Genomic DNA, 26,832 nt, shown 5'->3' on the forward strand with positions numbered 1-26,832 from the left:
TTTCTACCAAATTCACAATAGTACAGAAAAAGAGAAACAAAACATTAAACATTGAAGCAAAAAACATAACACATGCAAAGGCACCAGTGCAACTGAGGTCTAGCATCCTCCATCAAAGTCCCCTGACACGTATTCATAACATTGGGCCATTCGGAATATGGTAAAGCTTTGTCTTAAGCAAGTTTATTTAGTAAAACAGCATACGCATGCTACCAGCCAATAAACACTCAATACGAACTCCAGAACAGACAAAACCTGCCCCATTTGTTGCAAATGTACCTTTACAGGACATCTGCAAGGTGTACAATTCATGTTTGAACAACATTCTCCTTTATTGCTATGGTCTCTGAATTCCTAAGCAGTAGAATGTCTATGCATGAGCTGGATCCCGGAAAACATTTTTAAACTGCTACGGTTCCTTTTTGAAAAGCATATTTAAAAAATCTTTGCAAATGTGCATTTTCTTTATTTGTGACTGTTATACACAACAGCTCTCAAACTTTACACCATGAAACCGGGGTCATCACGTTCAATTACAAAAGAGCCATCAAGGAAGCCTCACTGTGCTGCTGCTTAATCTACAACTTCTCTCTTTAGCAAGGTAAAAAAGCTGGATAGGATTCTAGGCGCCCAGATGTCATTTAGCCCCTGCCAATAGATGGGTGCTCTAACCTGCAGCTGCCACAACTAAGAAACGTCAAATACTATCCTTCCTGCATCCTCTTCTTCCCACTGGGCTCTAGTTTGGGGTGCTGCCATAAACTACTGCAATCCAGAACTGAGTCTGGTTTGAAATGCCTTGCGTCCAAATGCTCTAAAAACAAGGGTTCACGGTGGTACTTTTCACAAACAATATGTTATTTATAGTCAACTCATTTTTCTTGGCAATTGCAACAAAAACAATTAATGTGTTATTTCATGAAGACATACAGTTTCCACCAAGCCAATCAATACTCTTTTTAAGTAAAAAAACATAAAGTTCAAAGTGCTCAAGTGTTCATGTTGTGGGTGAAGGTAGAACAAGCGTATACAGTACATGTCGAACATGTCGCGATGGTGGTACAGAGTGAATCAGAAGTATCCAACTGCCCTTCTCTAGAAAAATAGTTCAACTGATCTTGTTGTTCTACCTAATTAACGGGTCATCACATGAACAACAACCATTTGCAATCCAATAAGTCTCGCATTCACGCGAGTTTGAGCTGTTGACATTGTAAATCACAATGCCTTTCATTTATGTTTTGGGTTTTAAAACATAAAAGGCATTGTCATTTACAATACGAATAGCTTAAACTCTTGCTAATGCAAGACCTATTGCATTGCAATAAAGGGCCTTCTCGACCGCTTGTTAGATTGTAAATATCAGAGGAAGAGACCGGCCTGCGACGTCTTCAAAGTAGTGATAAATAGTGCAGTGAAGAACATGTGTAAGTGTTGTAAATTACACAGACACAAAGTGTGAAGTGAGAGTTGCAGATGATCTGAGCTATAAACACTAACAAAGCGTTTTAACAACTTTTGCTCTGTGATTACACGGTCGCGGCTCAGGAGAAAAGCGGGGGGAGGGGGGGGGGGGGACTATTTCCTGCCCTCTTCGTGATTCGAGTGTGCAGTGTGGCATGGTGTAATGTCATTGCTATCAGTGGCCTCATAAAAAAACACTCCAGCTGTAGTAGGGCCCTGGCTTCACCTCCTGGTGCAGGGCGGGCTGTGCTTTATGGCAGGCATGGAGGGAGGGATGGTATCAGCTGCAGCTCCGGTCGTGTACAGTGCTGCTATTACTAATGAACGAGAGGCGCTGAGGTGGTGGTATTGCTATTGGTGGTGGTGGTATTGGTGGTGGTGGTGTTATTGGTGGCGGTATTGCGATTAGTGGTGGTATTGGTGGTGGTGGTATTGGTGGTGTGGTATTGGTGGTGGTTTTGCATTGGCGGTGGTATTGGTGGATGTGGTGTTGGTACTGGTTGTATTGGCGGTATCGGAGATGGTGATGGTGGCAGTATTGGTGGTATTGGTGGAGGTGGTGGTGGCGGTATTGGTGGTAGTGGTAGTGGTAGTATTGGTGGTGGTGTTAATAAAACAGGCTATTGAAAATAATCCGTCAGGTGGCTTAAGTACAGATGACATGTAACACAGATGTGCTGTTGTCAGATTCAGCCCATCAGCACAGGATTATGTGCTACCTGGAATTCACAGGACTTAATTTGCTAATCATTTCTAAATCCATTTTACTTGAGGGGGGGTTGAAACAGACACGAGATAATGCTGGGTTAAAGTGACTGAAAGCAGACGCCCGTGTTACAGGGACGGCCGTGCTGCTTTAAAAAAAAAAACACACGCGGTGTCAGCTGAAGCAGCGCATGTCCGGCCTGCAGTAAGAGAAACTCAATAAAGTAAATAGTGCTTAGAGACTAAATAACAGGTCCCGTGTAACAACCGAAGTAAAAGTGCCAGTCGCCATGGGAGGGTACAAATGAAGACAAGGCCGTACTAAGGAGGAACTAACGAGCCTATTAACGAATCCGAAGGCAGCATTTACGAAAGAATGACACAAGCCAATGAAAAATATGAGAGGAGAGTGGGCACAACTTCTCTCCCATACTCTACTACACCAGTCATACAGAGCGAGTAGTGCATGCGCGCTGCCGCTAGGCTCGATCTCAAAAGCGTGAGCGTTCAGCAAAATGAGTTATTCCAAGAAGTAATAAGAGGCAGGTACAGAATGAGTCCAGGTTTTCAGAAATTGATTAATTGGATACATCAAACAAAAAAGGTGAAGAATTCAAACGTTGCAAAGTGCATAATGAATGAGTCATGATTTTTTTTTTATATGTGCTGCACTGCAACTGCTCACGCTGGAGTTCGTCTGCAACAGTTAGCATCCACACTATATACTGTCTAGGATAATGTCCAGCTGACACACAGACTTTAGCAGTGAAGCGCTTGCTCAAGGCTTCCCGGATTCATTCCTCATGCATAGAGCAGTATATAATATTGACACTGATCAAATTGAATTTCGAAGGTGCACTGAAGGCAAATCAGGCTGCTCCGGCCTTTACCCATCTGTGGCCAGAAGTCAGGAACACTGCACACTTGGGAAGCGAATGGTAAGTGAATCATTTCAAACAGAGTCTTGAACGGCTGTGCTAACTTTCAACATTGGACTGTGTCCTTAATGCAGTTTCCAAACAAGTACTGCTATTGCTTGGCCAACTTTTTTCCCAGAACAATAAAGCTATAGATTATTCAGCCAAAACATTAAAGAAGCCATCTGCTCTTGTTGGTTCCCAATCTTCTTCAGTCTTTGACGATAATGTTGATTAATATGCGCTTGGCAATTAAAAAATCGTGAAGATATATTTGAATCTAGAGAAAGAGGATAGTTGTACTATTACAAAAGACCTAGTACCTCAGGGCTACTTTAGTATCTCCGCCTTTTGCTAAGGGAGGTGAGAGGGCGGTCTCTGTAGTAAAGTATACACCAAAATACATGTGGCCCTCAAAAGCCTTAATCAAGATCCAGCCCAGTAAGAATGGAATTTATTTATACATTATGGCCAAACACCCAATAGTATTGAATTATCTTCTTTCTCAACAAACTGGCCTCAGCTAAAGTAAACATTCTGATCTCGGTTGAATTGCGCAATTGATGCAAACTGTCGATAGATGACGGGTCTTCCAAGTTGCAGCGTTGCTCTGTACTGAAGACTATAGAGCAAACTTGCCCTTTGAAAGTTATAATGATCAGCTAATCACTACATTAAATGAATTAGCGTCTTGTAGGTCCAGACGACACAAAGTTTAAATCTAACAATAGATGATTCAATAATGATCTGGACAAGCTATAGCTTGCTTAGAATCAGAGAGATATTGGCAAAGCAATTACTCCGTAGAAGCCAAGTGTTAGTGGCAAATGTCTAATTACAATTATGAAAGAACAATCGATAACAGAAAAGCTACGTACTTTGATTAGAAATTATTTCAGCCCCATACACCTCTGTGGCTAGCTTTGCTACCATTCAGCACATGAGATCCACCCTACTGTAGCTCAGTTCCCAGCCATATTAGATAGAGGCAATCACATTGGTGATCATTTAGAGTCCAAAACCATACCCATCAGTGTGCTCTCCTCAAAAACCACACTGATTATCTGCCATTACCTGTTGACAGTATTCCACCGGTGTCAGAAATTAAACACATTTATCGCACTCTTCATTAGTGAATGCTTGGACTTTATAAGGTAAGTGTAATAAGCCAACCAGTTCCACAACCGATATCTTTCTAGCCAACATACACAAAAAGGCCATCATTAATTCCAGTTTAATGTCCAGCACTAGCCAATCAAGCCTGTGTCCTACTGCTTCAAATAAAAAAACTAAAAAAAATTCTTGATCCTGAGAATTTAGTCAAGTACAGACCTGTTTCTCAATCTCCTTATCTAGACAAACTCCTGGAGTGTATGGTTTTTCGACCAATTTTCTGGGTTCAACAAGTGCCATAGTCTTTTACATCCTATGCAGGTCGGTTTCTGAGACGGCAGCCATAGATAGCAACAGCTGCCCTGGATAAGCTCAAACTTTGCACAGACTGAAACGGCTCTGCAGCCTTGATTTTGTTCAAACTCTCTGGAGCCTTTGATACAATCGATCATCAGTTGCTCCCAAGTCACCTGGAAGCCTTTGGATTCAAGGGCAGTGCTCTCATCTGGTTTTTGAATTTTCTATCCGACAGACAAGTTTCGCTCTCGCTTGCTCAGTTCTTGTTGGAAACTGCAACTACTATGCAGCCAGTCAAAGATCTGTGCTGTCACCATGGCTGTTAAAACTTTACACAGCCCCGCTGATATTTCTTATCAAATTCTTCAGTTTTCACCAATTTATGTATGTGGAGGACACTCAAATTATCCTCCAAATCACTGGGGACCCACGTCAGAATGCCCATGCCTATACAATTGCCTTCGTTCATTGGACACACGGATGTGTAGCCATAAACTGAAGTTAAATGGGAGAAGAGGCTGTGATCCCCCTCCATTTACAGATCCACTTCAGTCTGGGAACTTCCCTTCTGACCTCGATGCTTAGCAAGAAACCTGCTCCAGTAACTTGTGCTAAAAATGTGGGTGTGAAGTCTGACATTCGCCTGTCATTATCAAACCACATTAAAGAGGTGGTTAGGTCATGCTTTTTTCAACTCCACACTCCTTAGTGTACTCTTCATTTAGTTACATTTACCCACAAGGTACACCTGTAAAAACAGTTAATGCCACTTGGCTAGACAACTATAATGCCATTTACTCTGATTTACCTGCCAAGGTGCTACATAAAATTCTGCTAGTTCGACATTCTGCAGCCAGACTAGTGCTCAACCTCAAGAGATCTGATCCCATTTCATCAGCATTGGCTGCATGTGAAACCGTTCTTTTCAAATCTCTCTGCTTAGGTCAGAAGGCCTTTTTTCATCCTTGGCCTTCTCCTCTTGCCCAGCTGTATTCGCTGAACAGCCCAAACCACATTCACTCGAAAAACTCTTTCCTGGTCACTGTGCCTCAGTGCAGGTGAGATTCCACTGGTGGCAGAACTTTTCAGCTGCTACAGCCACACACTGGAATGTATGCGCTCACACCTTTTATAAGAGGTCTAACTCCACCTTTCAAGTTCAGAAAGACACTCAAGACCTGGCTATGCCCCCACTCTTCACTGCAAGTCTTGGCTTCCAATCTTCACTGTTTCGCAACCTGGTAAGTTTTGCGCCATGACGCCTTATGCTGGATGGCTTGCTCTACAAACCACAATAAATAAATTACTCCTATTCCAAGAATGAGGAATCGTTCTAGCCCTGCCTCTTCCATTACTTCCCCAAATATATATTTTGCTGAAAGGTCACCACCATTTTTGTAGGGTTGAAATGCCATTGATGTTTCAGGCAACTATATTAGTTTAACTTTGTAAAGAGTCGGGCGATTGTATCCTTCTGATTGAATCTGTAACACTACAACCTGCTCTACATTGGCCTTTTGACTTTTCTGTGCCTCCTCCTACAATGTGTGAAAACTTCAAGGCTTTTAAGTTTTTTCACTGAAAAAGAATATTGAACGACTTGATTGGGAAGTCCTCTGTATGGCTTAATGTAATATTACAGGATTGTTTTTGTTGCAATGCAACATGAATAGATTACGAATACTATATTTTATATGATGAATAATGCCACAATGAACTCATGTTGTTTTACTAGATTGATTGCTCGAGGATCTTAGGGGTTTACATGACAGCCCATTTCAGTATACATCCTTCAAATGCTGGCACAACACTAGTCCTTCATCTCTCCGTTGAGCTCAATACAACCTACCCTACTGCACTTACAGAAGTATCAACTGATCTCCCCATCACGACCCAGGCTTCTATGTAACGCAGATAGGCACCTTCTTTCTAGGCATTTCTTGATGGCAGGTTTTAAACAATCCTGAAAGGCACTGCTCATCTAAAGCTGCATCGCAGTCAAGAGCTGTAGTGTCTAAAGACCCTTGCAGTTAACATGCACGATACAGAGTTTCCTTTTTTCTCTCACTGATCTTTGTTAGTACAAAAGGTATGGGTTTCTATTTTTGATAACAGGAGTGCTGCAAGTACCTCTTCAGGTATGGGATACGTACTCAGCTGCTGGCCGATTCTCAGTACGTTGCTAGGCACGTCACTTTTATTCTTTAAGCAATTTATCCACCCAAATTTAAAAATTTTTGCACTCTCTTCTCATTAGCATAAAATCCAAAGGAAAAAGGGTAAATTCAGGGTCCTTGTTGTTCCCGAGGCGTGAGCAATGCAAGCCAGAACGATGAAGACCTCCTCATTAAAAGACCATGACAGAAGCAATGTGCAGGGAGGTCCAGATTTTCCGTTTTCATGCGTGATGTAGCCCTATGAAAACATGCCTTCTTTAAGAATTTCATGAAAATATTCTTCTCTCCTCCCCCCAAAAGAAGGTGTTCCATTTACTGGTCCACCAATTCACACAAGGAATGCTTTTAGCATCCCAAACAGTGCTGAGGAATGAACTGGTCTCAACAGCTTTGAACATTGCTGTGGGTCAACAGGTAAAGGGAATATAGCATCTTAAGTAGATTAAAGTATTTTTTTTTTTTTTTTTAAAACAGACGACCCATCCCGAATCCAGGCACTTATTCATTATACCTTGTCCAAGATAAACCTGTGGTGAGTCTCACTGTGAATTTACGACCCTCTACATTACATTCCCCAAAAATAAAAGGCCCTTGAACAAAGAAGATTTGGCCAAGAAAACACACGTAATACTTTCTCCTTCAATAGTTAAACTTTAACATTGTAAGGCCCTGAAGACCTGCACCCGACACAGACAAGATGACAACTAGAATCAGTACATCCTGCGGCGTCCTACTCAAATCAAAATGATCCATGGCCAGGATCTCAAGTGTGTAAAATCATGGCAGTCAGTAGTACGAATGAGTTCAATGGGCGAGAGAGAAATATAAAATAAGGTTCCTCGTTCATCTCCTCAATCTTTGGAGTCTTCCCCGACTCGTCAGAAGAGTGAGAGTAGATATTGATAGAACTGTGGATTGTCAAAGATTTAAACTGGTTCCTCAGTACACCTCAGAATTAAGGCTGGACATTTTGCATTTGTCCACAGATGCAAATCGCAGCACACACCTGACATTTTTCATCCAGCTTGCCGAGCAGATGCAGAAATAAAATTAAAAGGCACTGTGCCTCTTATGTTAAGAAAACCATTATGAAGCAAGTTTGAGCTACAAGCATGGAAACTACTAAAATATTGAGCTTTTTACCACGCAAAATGGCAAACTGACTTATCATTTCCATATGACAGAATTAAAAGAACGAGTAGCTACTGGAGTCTAAATATTTTTCTAGTCAATTTACATTTTGCAATGAGGTTACTTGATAGCACTCACCCAGAATGCAAATCAAACTCTCTGGCATCAGGTGCTACACCCAAACTACACTCTGTAATGCTCCGCGAGCATAAAGAATCTCAGACAGTACAATTCTCTTCTTAACAAGTGAAGATTGTATGTGCCTCATATAATGTAGGTTACCTGGTCTTCTAGCAGCCTTACTCTTTTCTTAAGAAAAGAGTTCTCCTTTTCAGACTCCTTAAGCCGTTGCTTGATATCTTCATATGCCGTGACAAGTGCAAAGCGTGATGCAACCGACTCATCTCCTGAAAATGAAGAAAGTGGGACGTCCTTATTCCGCTTCCTAGTGTTCTCCGCTTTCTCACGGTCCAAAATAAAGAAGTCATCATCTAAGTCCATGGCAGCTGTTTTAGAAAGAAAGATGTATGTAAAGAGCATATTCTTACTTGACAAATTTTCACGCAGGAAATCAAAAAAGTAGCTTTAAGGTTAAAAAAAAACCTGGGAAAACGTTTAAATACACCTACCTTTCATTGTATCTTACTTTCAGAATAGCTTTCCACCCTTTGTGACAATGACAACATAGAGTTCAAATGGGATAGTTTCCCACCAACTGACATTATAAGGTAAATTTCACCTAGGATTCCCATAGTAATAGTACGGTAGATGGATCCTTAAGTCGTGGTATAAGAAACCTTTGAATGTATTTAACATGTTTTATACTACATATTTATATGGAACTAACACGTCACAAGAATGAACAAAAAGTACATTATTTTACATACCATTCTTCCATACCCTCTCAATTCTCAAGCCCTTTGTCCAGTGTAGCCTAATTAAGCTTGTACCACAGTACTATGAACATTTTACTCACCTCTACTCCTAAAACCTTAGAGTTTGTCATATGTAGACTCTGGGCCAGATTTAGAGTTTGGAACAGGGTAAAGGTAGTCAGGGTGACAGTTAACTTTACGTCCGCTACCCTACCTTTACTCTGCAAGCCAAATTTTGAGTTTACCACCGACCCTGCGGTGAACCCTATGGGTTTGTATGAACCATTGTCATGGCAGTTTACACAAAGCCATTTAAAAGTTTGGCGTGTCTCCCTCATTAGAGAGGGGCACTTACAAAAAACGTTCAAAAAAAAAAAAAAAAAAAAAAACATACCCTCAAGGAAGGAGTTTATTTTTGGAAAAGTAAAAACTAATGTACCCAACACCATAGGAGTTCTCTCTCGTGGTGTGAGGGTACTTTTTTAAAGGTTTCGCCTGAGACAGCGCATGCTCTGTCGCTTGCAAGACATTTTGTTTATATACAGGAGGCTTAGAGCTCACCCATTGCTTACTATTAGTTGCCTTCAGGTCACTCTGATTTGCTCGTTTCCCCGTTTGTCCGTGCGTGCAGCTGCCACTTCCTCGCTTTGGCTCTCCCCTGAAGCATGGCCCAAGTACCTGTGTCCTTCTACTGCCCACACTTTTGGGAGCTACTTTTTTCTTTTTGTTGAAGCACTCTACAGTTTTCTGCAAGTGGCTCCCTCCAGTAGGTCTTTTCCGTGTGCATGCTCCCTTCCACCCATTGTCTGTGTTTGCTTGTACCATAACACCTACCCTGCCCATGTCCATGCTGACACCCCACCCGCTTAAAAAGAAGTGTTATGATGTGGACACTGCAGGCCGCATCGTATCTGTTGTAACTCACTTGGTTTAGCCCTTTCCCTCACCCCTGCCTTTGTCCCGCCCTTGGAACGTTCTTACTGTTTGTGAACCAACATTCCAAAGCTGCCTTTAGCTGACTGGAAACGGTTGGTGGTGGAAGACTGAATAATGATTCTTCAGCACTTACCTGGTGCTATGTCTTTTTAACACTGGCGACGACTTGCTGCGAGGGGGCAGCCACACTACCATCCCCAGCTGTACCTAACAAAGCTACAGCAGTACTCCAGGACAGCGGTAACTTCAAGAGGACCCTCTTATCACCTCTTCTGCAATAAGGTACTGTCAATTTACTTAAAGGAATTCTCCCTTCTTCAAGTTGGAGGGTACAACCTTGCCCTAGTTATTGCCTCCGCAACCTCAGAGGGTCACTATCCTTTGCGCCTCTGCCAAGTCCCTGTTGGTCTTCAATTTTTCCATTCCTCTGCGGGGTTTGTCCCAGAGCCCGGATTGTTACACAGGGCTGCACGGTTCGTAACCTTGGTCATTCCTCAGAGGCGGAAGTGAGGAGTGTTCCTGTTCTGAGAAACATGGGGAGAATTTCCTTCTTGCAAAATTTCAAGAAGTATTCCTCGTGTCGGAAACATGCTGAGCTTCACCTTCTCATCAAGTCCAGCCATCAGTGCTCACTGCAGCATCACCCTGCCAGCGTTGCACTGCCTCACAGAGTGTGGGGGGTGCGCGGCAGTGATGAGCTGAGCTCCGCCCTGTTTCCGCAGAATCGGCTTGGCTGGATCTTCGACGTTGTTCGCTCATTTCCCAGGGGCAGGAACACAGACTGCCCACGGCTCCACCTTCTTCATACTGACACATTAAGCTTGGATTTCTTCCGCCTTCCTTCGCTGTCAGGCACAGCTGCTCGTCAATCTCCTCAATTCTTCGCTGACGGGCACAACTTATCACTATCTTTGCTGCTTCCAGTCGTTACTCAGTCATCCTACCGTTTTCGCTGACGGGCACAGCAAGCTCACCAGTCACTATTTCTCTCACTAATGGGTACAGCTTATCACACAATCCTTACTTCTTCCAGCCGTTGTCTTTTACACGTTCTTTCGCTGACGAGCACAGCAGGCTCGCCAGTCACTGTTTTTTCTTCGCTGACGGGCACAGCACCTCTCTATCTTCACAGTATTCTGCTGTGGGAGCATTTGCTTGTCACTAATTGTTTTGTCATTTCAGAACACAGTGCTTACCAAGCTACACAAGGTATCTATATTGCTCATGTCATTTAAAATTGTCTGCCATAGTTCCTCATTTTTTCACTGACAGGCACAGCAAGTTTGTCAGTCACCTCATTCATTTGCTGACAAGCTCCTTCACCTGTTCCTGGATATACCTGTCCAGTGATTCCCTTTGTGCACCACGGCTGCTCTAAATATGTCCTTACCACCTCCTTTCTTAAAATGAAGTTGAGGAACCAAACATTCCTTGGAAAGAACGGAAGGAGTGGTTTGAGTCATATCTAATACCTATTGGGGGAAGGGGGCACATTTTTTCATTTCAGAAAACAACAGATCCCGCTACACAATTTTGAATTGAAGGCCGTAAAACTTTTAATAATTTAAAAGATTCTGAACAAGAGGTTGATGAACGCGATGGAGATTTCAATGTTTATCTAGCAACTGTGAACAACTTGGAAAAACATTTTGGTCAAGCCATAAACTTATTGTTAGAAAGAGACAAATTTCCCTAGAGTGCAAGGCAAAAATGAGAAGATTAGATCCTACATCGGTGTGCTAAAGGGTTTGTCCAACAGTTGTGATTTTGAGGGTTTAACAGACTCCCTCATCAGGGACCAATTAGTAAGATGTACTATCAACCATAAAATACAAGAGAAACTATTGGCAGGGAACCCTGATCTTAAACAAGCTATTGAAATTGCATTGGGAATGGAGCATACTGCAGAATGCATAAAAGAGATGAGTAAACGCAGATTCATGCAATGAAGTCAACGGCATCGCTAAACAGGAGAGTAAGGAGAATCTCAAGCCAGATAAGGATCATAAACAAAAGAACCAAGGGGGTGCAAGTTTTAAAACTAAATGCAACAGGTGTGACAACCCAGCACATCTGGCACATAACCCATCCTGTCCTGCCAGGAATGTAATGTGTACAAATATGGACGGAAAGGACATTTGGCCAGAGCGTGCCGTGATATTCGTGAAAAAACAGTATCCATGAATGAACAAACTACACCTGTAGAGACCAAACTCATGTTCCAACTAGAAAACAAAGATGATAGTGTCAAATTTCCAGAGTGTTTTATCACTCCAGACAACAAACAGGTCAAAATACACAAACACAATACTCTACCTATGTAATTGAAGTATGCTATACGTAATCTGTTCATTGGCCACTCTGGCTAGACCAAAAAAACATGTTCTTCATAACAAACAAATTATATTACACATTGCTTTATTTTTCATCATAAATAAAATGAAATGTTATAAATAAATATCATATCCTAAAGATTGTAGAAAAAACAGATCCCATTCCTCATTCACCACTCACAACATGCATATCATACTCAAACATCCTCACACAGACCACATATAAAAGGCATAACAGATATATCAAAAGACATGATATGGACCAAGCCCCCTCAAAACATATACCAACAAATGTGATAGAAATTTAACCAATACAGGTCTTCATCATATTGCAATAAGCATCTGCAGAATTGATTTGATATATATATATATATATATATATATATATATATATATATATATATATATATATATATATTTATTATCTACTGGCGGTCGCCAGTAGTTATAGTTAGGACCGTGTTTCCATAGGAAATCCGCAACATTCTATTTGGAATAACTTTGGCGCCGGTTGACGAATCCTCGTGAATTTTTCAAAACTAATGGGGCGCTACGCTCCGCTCCTACCCTGGAAGTCTCGGGGGGATTCGTCAATCGGGGGCTGAGAAAAAAGGGGGGTCCCAAAACGCGTTTTCCCCATGCATTTTCCCATAGGACCTTTAGTCCGAGCTACAGCCCGAACGGCTGAACAGAATTACTTGAAATTGGGCAGAGAGGTAGTCCTCAGGTCAGGGATGTGCCTTTTGCAGGTCTGGTGTAAATCTGTTCAGTAGGTCCTGAGAAAATAGCATTTAAATCAATATATATATCTGTAAGCGCGCTCCGTGCGCTTACGGTAAGCTTACCGTACGCGTACGGTGCCGTGCGCGAGCTCAATTCTGATTGGTGGTTACATGACTGTAAACATTCGAATCGGTCGAAATCAGAAAGTATCGGCCGCCATTTTCTGTCTCTCGCACTGAAAAACAAAGGTTGATAACATGAAAAGGGGGCAACGAAGAGAGTTGCAGACCCCCTAGCGTTCGTCAGGGGGTTCACGAAGGACCAAAAAGTATGAAAAATAAATGTAATAATTTAAAAAAAAAAATCGCGGAGTGCGCGTACGGTAAGCTTACCGTACGCGTACGGTAAAAAAAAAAAAAATAAAAAAAAGAATTAACAATCACAATTAATATAGAAATCTAAGGACCCCCAAGGGAGAAAAAAACAATTGATATTTTGTAAAAAATGGCGAGGCGTGCACGGTACGAAATGCGCAACGTGGGCGCTCGATGCGCGAAGCGCACCGTGCGTGCAGGGTGTGCGCATAGTGAAAAACCAGAAAAAAAAAAAAAAAAAAAATACATAACTTAGCATTTCAAAAACCGTACAAATTCACTGAAAAAACCATAGGTTTCACACACGTTATAGTTAGGAATTATCATTTACAAAACCTTGCAAATTCACTTAAAAAAACCATAGGTTTCACACATGTTATAGTTAGCTGTACATTTCACTCGTAAAAAACCAATGAAATTCCACGTTATAGTTAGATCAGGTAACTATAACTTGCGCGACCGCAATCCACAATGTGTAATTTCAGATGTCATCATTGATGTCATGAGTGATGTCACTGACCAGGTCATGAGTGATGTACTATGTGACGTCATCAGCAGTTTATTGTGGGCGCGCAAGTTATAGTTACCTGATCTAACTATAACGTGGAATTTCATTGTTTTTTTACGAGTGAAATGTACAGCTAACTATAACATGTGTGAAACCTATGGTTTTTTAAGTGAATATAATGTCAGAGAAGAAAATTAGAGGAAACTTTTCAAATATAGTCAATGGTTTCCCAGGACAGGTGAATCAAAAAAGTTCATGGAGGGAAAACGTTCATAGCGCCGACACACGTTTCGGTGAGACACCCCTTCTCTGGGTATCGCCTTCTTCAGGGCTCATATGGTAATTAAGGGAAAAGTTGGCAATGGGACCTGGCTATAAAAATGGAAACCAATATGAAAGGATATCTCCTCATTTAAATCGAGGGGCGCTGCACAATGCAGGTAAAGTACAGCCGGAAAAGAAATATAGAGCTGCAGCCTCTCTAGTTTCAATCTTGATATATAGTAAATTAATGGCCGTCAAGTCAGGGAACCCGGCATCTGGAGAAATGGCTTCACTCGTGAAACTCCTGTAAAAACACCGTAGGGCTTCTCGAGAAGCTAACTCAAACTCTTTCATGCAGCAGCAGTTCAGCAAAGTGTCCCGCTCAAGATTAGGAAATGGCCCGGTCACGGTCTATGCGGACTCATGTTCACCGTACACCCTACTGGAGGGCAAAGCTTTTGGTGTAATGTTCCCCAACAGACTAAGTACACTTCAAGCCGCTGACATTAAACCAGGAGGTTATAATGGGGATCCCATTCCTCTGATAGTAATTAACGAAAAGGGTAAACCCAAACGAGTCACTGGGACCGCGGGGCACTTGCTGGTACAGCCTTTTGAGTTGTTTGCTGATTAATAAGCATTTACAAATGTTCAATGTGATTAAACAACATTGAAAGTGATACTTACGCTGTAATGGTGTATTTATACCGGAAGTGATTTAATTGTGTGTGTTTTTGTGAAATTGTTCCACTGGGACCACATCTTTACTGTACTGGCCCATTCCTCTGGTAGGCATGACCACCATGTTGTTTGGATATAAGGGTAGGAGCACGGTGGGAAAAGTGTATATCACAGAAAAGGGATCCAACCTGTTAGGTTGGAAACACCAAAAGGAATTGGGCATGAGACTTGACCCCAATAGTCCAGACCAAGTACATTTGGTTGATCGCTTTGTATGTGGGCAAGACACCTGCGAAGAATTCCCCAAAGTTTTCACTAACAAATTAGGTCTCCTAAGAGATTTCCAACACCACATAAAATTTAAAGACAAGGCTAAAGTCATTAAAGTCATTGCTCATAAAGTCAGGCCAATTCCCTATTTAATGCAGGCACCTCTTCAAAAAGAGTTGGACCGTTTATTGGAGTTGGGTGTCATCAAACCCATAGAGAGCTCTCAATGGTTAGCTCCCATTGTCATCACGTCCAAAATCAGCTAGCAAGGATGTCAGGCTTTGCATTGACCACAGAGACTTAAACAAGAATATCTGGGTAGACAGACACCCACTGCCGGGGATACATGAGATCATAACTCTCATTAAGGACACCAGTTTCTTTAGCGTGCTTGACCTATCCTCGGCATACCACCAGGTGGAACTGCATCCTGAGTGTCGTCACCTCACCTCGTTCATCACTCCTCTTGGGGCGTTCCAGTATCTTTGCATGCTATTTGGATTGGCCTCAGCTGCAGTCGCCTCCAAAGAATCATGCAGCATGTTCTCAAAGACGTTCCTGGCACATTGTGCTTCAAAGATGACATTCTCATACATGGGAAAGACATAAAAGAGCCTGATGACATGTTGAGACAAGTCCTACACAAGTTGAGTAAAGCTGGCCTAACACTAAAGAAAGAAAAATGTCAAATCGGAGTAAACTCTGTGGAACATCTAGGCCATACCATTTCCCGAGATGGCATCAAGCCCACAACGAGTTTTAGTCGATGCCATTCTTTTTTTTTTTTTTTTTTTTTTTTTTTTAAAACCTTTATTTATATCAGTCTGGAACACAGCTATTCAGCCGACATCCCGGAGGTTCGGCAGCCAAGTAAGGACAACACATGGAAGTGTCCATAGCTCTGGTACAGGAAAAGACAAAGGTTCCTTTTTTTTAGAACAACCTAAAATAAATAACACAAGCAAGGCAGTGTACCCAATAGACACGTGCAAGTTCCCGGTGGGAGCGCAGCCCCATTCTCAAACACAGAACATAACCACCGATCGGGCGGATGAGGGAGAAGCAGAGGCACTAGCAATCTAACGTAATATCCTCATAGTAATCCCAAGTTGGAAGGAAGGCTAGGGGGAAAGGTGCTCCTCCAACAATTCAGTGGTCGGGGGCAGACATATATCCCCCCTATACTGGTTCCATCGCCCCCATATCTTATGCCATTTCTTAGGCCGCCCCTGGGCACAGTACGCCGTCTTCTCCCTAAACATGCTCCAGTCCATATTTTCCATCCATGCTTCCACAGCAGGAGGTCTCTGAGAGCCCCACAGTCGCGCAATATCACGCTTCGCCACCATATTTCCCAGGGTCACCCATTGAGTCTGCGCAGCATCATAGTCAGTAGGACCCCAGACATTCAAAAGACAGCGCCGTGCCTCTGGCAACAGTGCAAAGCCCGTGACCTCCTGCATCACCACATGAATTCGCTTCCAGAACTCCGCAATCACACCACATTCCCATATGATATGTAAGAAGGTGCCCACCATCCCGCAGCCCCTCTTACACAAACCATCCTCGGAGAAACCCATATGAATCAGTCGAGGGCCCGTGACATAGACTCTATGAAGTATCTTAAGCTGCACTAGCCTTAGCCGTGCCGGGATCGCGACCTCCTTAGGAGAGGAAATGGCATACTGCCAGTCCTCATCATCCAGTTCAAGACCGTCCCTAGTCCACTGATCACGCACCCCGAGGAGGAGGTCGGTCCGGACGTTAACAAGCTTCTTATAGATTAAGGAGATTGTACTCTCCGGCATATGGCCATCCAGAATCCGATCCTCCAAAGGAGAGGACTCGGGCACAGCCTCCCCCCCGACGAGGACGGACCGCAGAGCGTGGCGCACCTCTGCGTACCGGAAATATTCCGTAGCCTCCAGATCGTACTCCGTCCGTAGCTCATCAAACGATTTCACTCGTCCCTTAACAAGAAGATCACCCACTCTGGAAATCCCAATCAGATCCCATTTCTCAAACCCCTTCGTGTGCCAAAGTTTCCCAAACACATCGGAATCAAACAACGGAGTGGCGCGGGTAAGCCTATCCTTCCAACCCAGCGAGTTCGTAACAGCCTTCCACACGTGTACCGCTGTCTTGGTCGGTCCCGTGAGGGACCCATCCATCGACCTGGAGTAGAGTGCTCTAAAGTAATTACCCCCGCGCAGCAACCATCGGTCCATAGCAAAGCCGGGGCTCAGCGCCGGTCCGTAGACGCCGTGGTTGATAGCACTTAACTGGGTGGCCCAGTAGTATCGCCTGATGTCAGGAAGCGCGATACCCCCATCGTACCACGGAAGGGTCAGTTTTGCGATAGCTATACGCGGTTGGCCCTCCCACAGCAGCGAGCGCTGGAGGCTCTCAACCTCCCGAAAATAGCTGGCCGGGACCAGCTCCAGAGTATTCTGCAGGGCATAAAGAAAGCGGGGAAGAGACATCATTTTGAACAGCGCGGCCCGGCCCAGGAGGGAAAGCGGCAGCCGCCGCCAACCCGCCACATCCCGCCGCAAGCGCGTCAATGGAGGGAGCAGGTTTCTCTCATACCGAACAATCGGATCGGCGGAGATATAGATCCCTAGATACAAAAAGCCATCCCGGGCGATCTGGATCGAACAATTCCGCGGGAGAACAGGGACGTCTCCATACAGGGCATACAGGTACGACTTACCCCAGTTAATGGTGAGACCCGAGTTCCTACCAAAAGAGGCCAAAACGTCACAGACTACTATGAGAGACTTCCTAGGGGAGGTGAGGTATAGCAAAATGTCGTCGGCATAAAGAGAGATGCGGTCCTCATGATCTGGTGACCATCGGATCCCCCTTATGTCCGGGTGCCATCTTATCCATGCCGCCAGCGGTTCAAGGGCAAGAGCAAACAACAACGGCGACAGGGGACAACCCTGCCTGGTGCCCCTCCCCAGCTCGAACGGACAGGACGCCCTACCATTGACCGCGACTTTGGCCAAGGGTCCTTCATATAGTAATCTCACCCAGCCAACAAAGCCAGGCCCAAAGCCGAATTTTGCAAGTGCCGCCCACAGATATGCCCACTCTACCGTGTCAAAGGCCATCGTGGCGTCGAGTGCAGCCACAACGGTCGACTCCTGCAGCGTCCCCGTCCGCGCGATCACGCCGTGGATGCGCCTAAGGTTCAACGCAGTGTTACGATGCGGGATGAAACCGGATTGGTCCGGGTGGATCAGGTCCCCAATCACCCTAATCAAGCGGTTGGCCAGTATTTTAGCAAGGATTTTCGGCTCGGCATTAAGTAGCGAAATCGGCCTATAGGAGCTGCATTTATTTCTGGGCTTGCCGTCTTTGTGTATGACCACAATTGTCGCCAGACGTTGGTCAAAGGGAAGGCATCCCATTTCTCTCGCCTCCACAAACATAGCTCGCAGATGCGGAGCAATCTTGTCCGGACGGAGTTTATAGAACTCAATTGGCAGACCGTTCGGGCCCGAGGCCTTGCCCGGGCGCAGTGAACGGATAGCACCCGCGACTTCGTCAGCTGTGATGTCACCATCCAAATCGTCCCTGTCTATATCAGAGAGGCAAGGCAGAGCCAGATCGCGCAGAAGCTCACACGAGTCCTCAACCGGCCTGTCCGATACCGAGGTGTAGACCGTACGGAAATAATCCGCGAAGCACTGAACTATGCCATCCGGCTCAGTAACACTAACGCCACCCTCTGTAACAAGTTCTGGCACAACACGGTTAGCCCGCTCTTTTTTATCCAGCCACGCTATTAATTTCCCGGCCTTGTCCCCAACATCGTACAGTCGCCCCTGCTGCTCCCTACTCAGGGCTTTGGCCGCGTCCGTCACCAGGGCCTTATACTCCGACTGCTTAAGGCTCAATTTGTGCAGCGTTGTTGCCAGAACTTCCCCCTCCAAGGCCAACTCTAGAGCTGCTATCTCCGCCTCGAGCTGTACAACCTCCGCATCCCTCCGACGCTTGGCCGCCGTTATCAAGGAGAGGGCCTCTCCCCTCAGCACAGTTTTGAACGCTTCCCACAAGGACACCGCAGACGCGACCGAGCCTAGGTTTTCCTGGAAGTAGCGATCGACCGCCTTCAGTACAGCGCTACGAGTCCTAGGGTCACGGAGATACCAGGGGTTAATCGGGGCCACCCTACCCCCCATCTCTCGACCAACATCCATACAGATCCACACCGGCGAATGGTCCGAAATACCCCTAGCCATGTGCCTAGCCTCAGACACAAAGGAGGCGTGTGCAGCCAAAGTAAGTACATAATCAATTCTGGAGAGACTGCCGTGCGCCCCTGAGTGAAAGGTGTATTGTCGCTGAGTGGGATGCAGCAGTCTCCAACAGTCAACCAGACCAAGGGTATCCACGAAATCCGTAAGCCATTTCTGCGCCCCCCCCAGTGCTCCTAGGTGGGTGTCTATCAAGCAATCCGGAGCCAACCGCATTAAAATCTCCACCCACCACCAACATCCCTTCTGGAAGATCCAGCAGAGCCCTCCCCAGGTCCTCAAACGTGGAGGGCTGCAGCCCAGGAGGGACATACACAGAGACCAGGACCAGCGTCCTGCCCTCCCACCTCCCCGCCACAGCCGCAAATCGCCCCCTTTCATCAACAGTGGTGGAATCAACCTCAAACGGCAGTGAGGCCCTGACAAGTATTCCAGCCCCTCTGGAGCCCGAGGAGAACCCCGAGTGCGCGACAAATTTATAGCCCTTCCTGTTGAGCGCGTAGCACATGTTGCCTATCAAGTGCGTCTCTTGCAGTAGAACTATATCAGCGGAACATCGCTTCAAGAATTGCAGAACGATCCCTCGCTTAATGCGATCCCCTAAGCCATTAACATTCCAACTGAGTACCTTTAAGCCCCTACCCCCATCCCGAAATGTAAGGAGACCGCCACCCCCCCCGAAGAACCGCACTTGAGCTACAGAAGCTTGCATCACTACGCCTTGCAAAACAAAAACCAACAACAACCATCCCAACAGTCCCAGTCCACCCCCCACCCTGCACCCCTGCGTAAGCTTGAAAAGCCCCCCCAACTTGCAGTGTGCCTGTCGCCCTATTCTAAGACTAATCTACAAAAAGAAACCCAGAGGAGGAGAAAGCTCCCTTCATACCCCCGCCACCCCCCGGGTTACTACACTCCCGGAGAAACCAAAAACTGCGAGTCACTGTCTGGGGCAAAGTCAAAATAATCTTGCACCAGAGTCCTCATTCCTGATCCACACCACCACCTTCTGCTCCACCAGCATGCTCCCCGCCGGCCCGTCGCTGGGGCAATGTGTCCAGCCATTCTCCAGCCATGTCCGGTGAATCAAAAAAGAAAGTCCGCTCTTCATACACCACGCGCAGTCGGGCCGGGAAGAGCATGGCGTACTTCAATTCCATCCCTCTAAGCCTTCTCTTAACCGCCAGGAAGCTCTGCCTCTGCTTCTGCACCGCCTGAGTAAAGTCGGGGTAAAAGTTCACAGTGGTGTTCTGGAAGGCCGTCGGGCCGGACACTCTTGATGCTTGTAGAATGGCGTCCCGGTCCCTGAAATTAAAGATCCTTGCGACAATCGGTCTCGGAGGGGCCCCCACCTTGGGCCTCCCACCAGGGACTCTGTGGGCCCGTTCAACAGTAAAGAACTTACTGAGGCCTTTGGGCGCCAGATGGTTAACCACCAAGTCCTCCACGAACAGGTCCACAGACTGTTCCTCCGAGTTTTCCGGGACCCCAATAATGCGCACGTTATTGCGCCGTGCCCGGCCTTCAAAGTCCTCCAACCGTCGGGCAAAGAGGTCGTTCGCGGACCTCAAGTTGCGGACTTCCAGCTGCAGGTCGGAGACATCACCCAGGAGGCCAGAAGTTTTAAGGTCCAGGGATTGAACCCGTTCATTGGTTTTCCCCAGGTCTGCCCGAATCAAGTTAACGTCGATCGAGATGGTGTCCACTTTGTGTGCCAAGGTCTCGAATTGCCGTCCGATAGAGGCCTGCATCCCCTCAATGGCACCCATAACGTCCTGGAGGGTTGGTTCCGTAGCGGGGGGTAGACCGTCCTTCAGGGCTTCCAGTGGCCGACCCGAGCCGCCCGGCGACTCCTTCTGATGGGCATAACGGTCCATGTTGTTGGTTTGGGTGTACCCTCCCCGCCTGGTGCTCTTGGGCTTCTGTTTTTCGGCTTCCGATTTGGTTGACATCGTGATCCGCAGCCGAGAGCAATACCCTTGCCCATCCAGAGAAGACAGTGCGACAAATGGCCGGCGCGGCACACTCCCAAGCCAGGGCGCGATGAAATCAGGAAAGTGAAAGTGAAAGTGATGACACCGTCCTTCCGATGGCTCGCCCCACACTCAGCCGCTGTTGTTCAATTAGTGTTCGGGCACCGTGCCAGCGCAAGCCCCGGGCATCTTCCGGGGAGCAGGCCGCGACCTTCCGTGTGGCACAACTTCGGCGTCCGGTGGGCGATTTCAGTCCGGACAGCGACAATCACCTCAGCAACGGTTCGCCTTCAATATTCCGGGTGTGAAAGACAGGATTCGTCACAGGATATTTGCCGGAGGGAGCGCGGGTCTCAGGAGCTCCGGGCTCACGCGGCCATCTTGGTCACGCGCTAGGCTCCTCCTCCGTCGATGCCATTCTTAATGCTCTTGCTCCTACCAATGTAGAAGAACTGAAGTCCTTTTTAGACCTATCAGAATACTACTCAAAATGTATACAAAGCTATGCCAGCAGAGTAGAACCTTTACGTAATTTACTCAGAGCAAAAAAAAAAAAAACCCTTTGTATGGGACAAAGACTGCCTAACTGCATTCATGGCAATCAAGTCATGCATCACCAATGCACCTTTCTTAGGCAGATGAGATCCTACGAAAACTACCTATTTGTCCACGAATGTCAGCAATAAAGGGTTGGGAGCCAGCCTCACCCAGAGGGTAGGGGACAAAGAGCAAGTTGTTGCTTTTGCTTCAAGGATATTAAAAGGAGCTGAACAACACTACTCCATAGTGGAAAAAGAGGCTCTGGCGTGTTTCTGAACCTCAGACATTTTAAATCTTTTTTTGTGGGGTATACGTTTCACTGTCAAGACCGAACACAAACCCCTCACCTAGGTGTTCAAGACCAAAGGTTCTATCAGGACCACACCGAGGATAGCCGAATGGATTTTGGGGTTAGAAGGCTACAATTTCAAAGTAGAATATGTGCCTGGCAAACACAATGTAGTAGCTGATTTCCTGTCTCGTGCTCCTCTTAATGCAAGTAAGGACACACAAGAGGAGGAAGATGGGGACGTGACGGACACACAAGAGGAGGAAGATGGGGACGTGATTTTAGAAGTAGCAGTTTTGGACAAGAGAATTTGGGAGGACTGCAATGTGCTTGACAAAACAGCAGCTCCTTTAAAACAATACATTAGGGGTGGATGGCCTGACAACAAGAGTGCCTTACCTTAAGCTCTCAGGAAACAGTGGGAAGTGAGACTTGAATTGTGTATAATTGATGATGCTATTTATCGTGTTGAAAAGGTAGTACCTTCCATGGGTGTCCGAAGCAAAATTGTGAATTTAGCACACATGGGACACTTGGGTCGTAGCCTAACACAAGGCAAGGTACTTGAGGAGTACTGGTGGCCAGGGATGGATGCCATGGTAGAATAGTTAGTCAAAAACTGTAAAGAGTGTGCCAAAAGTGATAAAACGCTTACAGTTAGGAAACTCCCTTTGTCCCCTGTTCAAGTCCCTCTTCGACCATGGTCAAAACTTGCTTTAGACATTATTGGCCAATTAAACCTCAAACATCTGAATGAATGAATCATTTTGGTTCTCATAGACTACCACACTTGGTGGGTGATTACGAAATGTGTAAACCAAATTGACACCAACTCTCCCATTCAAATTCTAAAAGATACTTTTTATGAAGAAGGCATACCAGATACCATAGTAACAGACAATGGGGTCCAATTTACATCCAATCTCATGAAGGATTTCCTCTCAGACTTACACATTTCTCACCAGAAAAACGCATTGTATTGCCCCAGGGCTAATGGGTTAGTAGAACGCATGGACAGAGTTATTAAAGAATGTCTTCAAAGAGCAGAAATCACTAGTGTATCAGCAAAATCAGCCTTGCAAGAAATTATATGGGCGTACAGAACCACACTAAATAGTGTCACAGGGGTGTCTCCGTTTATCTCTTTAAAGGGTAGGAAGCCAAAAACCAACCTCACTGCTGGATGGTTCCGGAAAGACAGCCCATGTGCTGTAGACAGATCAGAAATTTCCAGAAGAATTGAAACACAACAAAACAAATACAAAACAAGATATGACTACACTAAGAAGGTCAAAACACATTTGATCAATTCAGGTGAATGGGTACGCATCAACCTTCCCAAAGCAAGAAGAAAGACCTATTCCCGTTTTTCTGAACCTCTCAAGATAACATGAGTAGGAAGAAATGTAGTCAAGTTGGAAAATGGACAAACTTGGGGGATGGACAAGGTGGTAAAATGCAAGTCTCCCCAAACTGTTCGAGAGGAAGTCGGTTTTATGGCAAAATGCTTCATTTCTCCTTGCTGGTTGTCCAGTTTGGCACTAGGAATTTATGGTAGGTTAATTTCTCCTGACCATGTGTTGGTCTATAAAATTGGTCGCCGTCGTTCTAGCACTTTTCTGAAATGTTCTTCTTGCCTTGTTCTATTTTTCTTCTACCTTCCCTGTCCTACTCTCTCACTCTACTTTTCTTCTTCGTTCCCTCCTGCCCTGGGAGGTGTGTTGTAACTCACTTAATAATAATAATAATAATCTTTATTTAGATATAACACAGGTATCTTTAAAAGAATTTACAAAATTCACATTAAAAACCAACTGTTTTAAAATACACTGGCTATAAAAGTGCAACATACTTATTAAAAGCAAGGCAGTGTTCTTTGAAATACGATTTGATGAATTAACCTGTCAGATTGCAGAGCGTGATTTTCATTTCATCTTCCCTAAAATTTTTATTAGCAAGGCCTCTTTTGCGCCAAATTACGATATACTTGCTGAATAAAAATTATTAAACCCAGGTTTAAATCTGTATTTTCGTGGTTCAGGGCCATGATAATGGCTTGCCTACATGTCCGAGCGCCCAGCCTATTCCACTCTAATTTGAGTTTGCACCTGCGTTGAGAATTAAAGGCTGGGCAGAGACAAACCACATGTAGCAGAGTTTCGGCTGTCTTGCCACACCCTCTACAGGTTACATTTTCCGACGTGCGTCGCCAGGGGGGCAAATCTTGCAAGAAACGCCAGTCACCCATTCTGATTGCCATAAAACTACGTTTTAGATACAATGAATAGGTGCAAGACAGGTAAGAGGCAGGGGCTAGCCGTCTGTAAGAATTTACAAGGGCCCAAGCATGACTACGTTTGGTAAGAAGTGCCTTATCCATTATGAGAGAGCTCATTCTCACACATTTTTTGATGCTAGTCTTAAATACTGCCCGACTAGGGTTAAGGGCCCATAGCTCACTCGCCGACATTTGGTGGATATGGTCCTTGAAAAGACAACCAAACGTACCTCCAGGGTTTTTCTGGGTGATTTCTAACCAGACCAAGGATTCTAGTGTGCCTAAGTCCGCTTGCCTCAATTTATGGCAGAGGTTTAGATATGAACCGATGTTAGAAACATCATAATTCAATATCCCTAGCTCTAGTCTTACCTGGGCTGCGAATGCGGAGTTTGGCAAATGGAGTACCTTTTTATAAATTTTAGTCGTATGTTGGTTTAAGACAGTATTCAGCTTGCCCCTCACTTGGTTTAGCCCTTTCCCTCACCCCTGCCTTTGTCCTGCCCTTGGAACATTCTTACTGTTTGTTAATCAACATTCCACAGCTGCTTTCAGCTGACTGGAATCTGTTGGTGGTGGAAGACAGAATAAAGATTCTTCAGCACTTACATGGTGTTATGTCTTTTTAACACTATCGCTTTGTGTCCTTCTCCCCACACGCCTCTCCCTCCTTTCATCATCAGTGTTCCCCCCCTCTTTTTGTTGAAGCGCTCTACAGAGTATGTCTTTTGCACAGGACTTCCCCCTATATTTCTTCCCTGCCAGTCTGCTTCCCAACTGGCCCACCCTCCTAATATGCCTTCTCAAGTTGAACACATGCTTGTCCCCTTTCTCTACCTTACTAAAAAAGTACAAAACAAAAATTAGAAAGCCAAGAGAAAGGTCTGGCAGTTAAAGTAAAACCTTTGGAGCTGACCTGCACAAATTTCCCAGAGATAATCCGCCGATATTTCAAATTTGCAGTGACTCACTGCACAGTCTTTAGCAGCTCCTTCATCGTGATGGAAATTTCAGCAACTTGCCTTGCACCTGCAAACCAAAGCCAGAAAAAAAAAAAATTATATGTTAACGTGTGTAGACAATTCTGACAATGTCAGCAACAAATCTACTTGAACTATGATGACCCTTGGCTTCAGAAAAGTCGCGACTACCCATAGCCAGCAACTAAGGAAACATTTAAGAAAACTAGAATTTAAACAAAATGACATTTTTGGAGTAAAATGAATAAAATCTCATTACACACTGGAAAGATGCACGTTTCGTTATTAGCGATATAAGTATCATCCGACAAAGAATATAATGGACATTGCGGGCTGGGGATCTTTTTTGGGATTATGCTTTTGTATATGCTTAGGGTTACGATTTTAAGGGATTTTACTCATTCTGAAACTAATTCGAATAGTTTGTTCTGAATTGCCAATATTATGTAAAGTCCTTACTGGTTAGACCAAAATATAAGCTGTAAATTTGAAAGGCACTTTGTCTCTGTATCATCCAGGGTTCTCTGCTCCGTCATGTTGAAAATGTGATTCTCTGGGTCAACTTCCTTATTTTGTATTTATACACCAGTAAAAATACCTTGTTATAAAAACATGCATTTGACAACTTCATGAGGAGCAAAGTAGCTACATGATCAAAGTGCTCAAGGTGTCATTAAAAGGATGGTTCAACACAGAAATTTTTACTTAAATGGAAGCAACTTTGGGAGGTATGGTGAATGGGACGGGATTATTTCAGTTAAATTAGGGAGGTTTACCTTCTTTAGTGACACGATACAGTTACATTGTTTGATCAGTCCTTTTATTTTCAAAGTTCAAGGTGAAGAGGGGAGGGGGTGTTGTTGTAGGCCATGCCCGTCACTCTCCAAAGCAGACAGCCTTCCTGCTTCCCATGAGTTAGTGACAGCAAGGGGAAATTCAAAGACAGGCTGAAAAGAGGAGAGTGTGGAAACAGCTGTAGTACTTAGACCAGATTGCCCAGATAAATATAAGTTCCCCCTTAAAGGGAAGAGACCGATACTTGCTAGGCACACTCTCCAATTGGAAATAGATTTGTGGTTAATGAGCACAAACTAGTTTTCATTAAGGGGGAAATGTTCTTCTGCACCTCCAGTGGTGGGTCTTGTATTACATACAATACGCTTCATCATATTGCATAGGGAATGCCCATTTCGGTTACAGAAGGGAACAATGTGTTGCCAATTCATATGTTCTAATGGGAAATGGCTATTGGCCAATAGCACAACAGAGAAACGATCCTGGAGAGAGCCCATCAACTGCCCTACCCAAGGATTATGGGTTGCTTTAGGTCTGGCTTGATAGTACAGTTGTCTGCCGGACTTGTGGTCACTATTCTTTAAACAAATGATGCTCATACACACAGCGACAGAGGAGTAAACATCTGCCACCTCATACTATTGACTGTTTGGTACATCTTTCTATGTCCTAGGAAATGCTTCCATTACAATTTACGAGTGACTATTTTACAGCTAAAAAGTACAATCAAATTATCAAACTGTCACATCCAATTTTTTATCTCACACATGCATTCAACATAAAAAGTAATCTTTTTTTCCACCGAACCAGACATTTTTTATTAGCTTTTACAGAACTTGAGGGTGGCACATGGTGGGTGCTTTATCGCCTTTTAAATATGGATATCAGAAAGGGTTCCCCCAAATTCTTTGGAGAGCAATAAAAATGCTGAAATCGAGAGACTT

General features: G+C 44.7%; 1 protein-coding gene across 3 annotated transcripts in view; it reads right to left on the minus strand.

Annotated features, from left to right (window-relative positions):
- The window catches only part of AZI2 (5-azacytidine induced 2), a 173,782-nt gene that overhangs the window by 117,847 nt on the left and 29,103 nt on the right, over positions 1-26,832 (minus strand). For all 3 annotated transcript variants that reach the window (XM_085630561.1, XM_085630562.1, XM_085630560.1), the window contains exons 2-3: positions 25,030-25,142; positions 8,087-8,310 (exon numbers count right to left, since the gene is read on the minus strand). In XM_085630561.1, coding sequence (XP_085486687.1) covers positions 8,087-8,305 — 219 coding nt within the window. In that variant the 5' untranslated portion in view covers positions 8,306-8,310; positions 25,030-25,142. The remainder of the gene's footprint in view (positions 1-8,086; positions 8,311-25,029; positions 25,143-26,832) is intronic.

The sequence above is a fragment of the Triturus cristatus genome, chromosome 10 (genome assembly GCF_964204655.1).
Source record: "Triturus cristatus chromosome 10, aTriCri1.1, whole genome shotgun sequence".
Classification (NCBI taxonomy): Eukaryota; Metazoa; Chordata; class Amphibia; order Caudata; family Salamandridae; genus Triturus; species Triturus cristatus.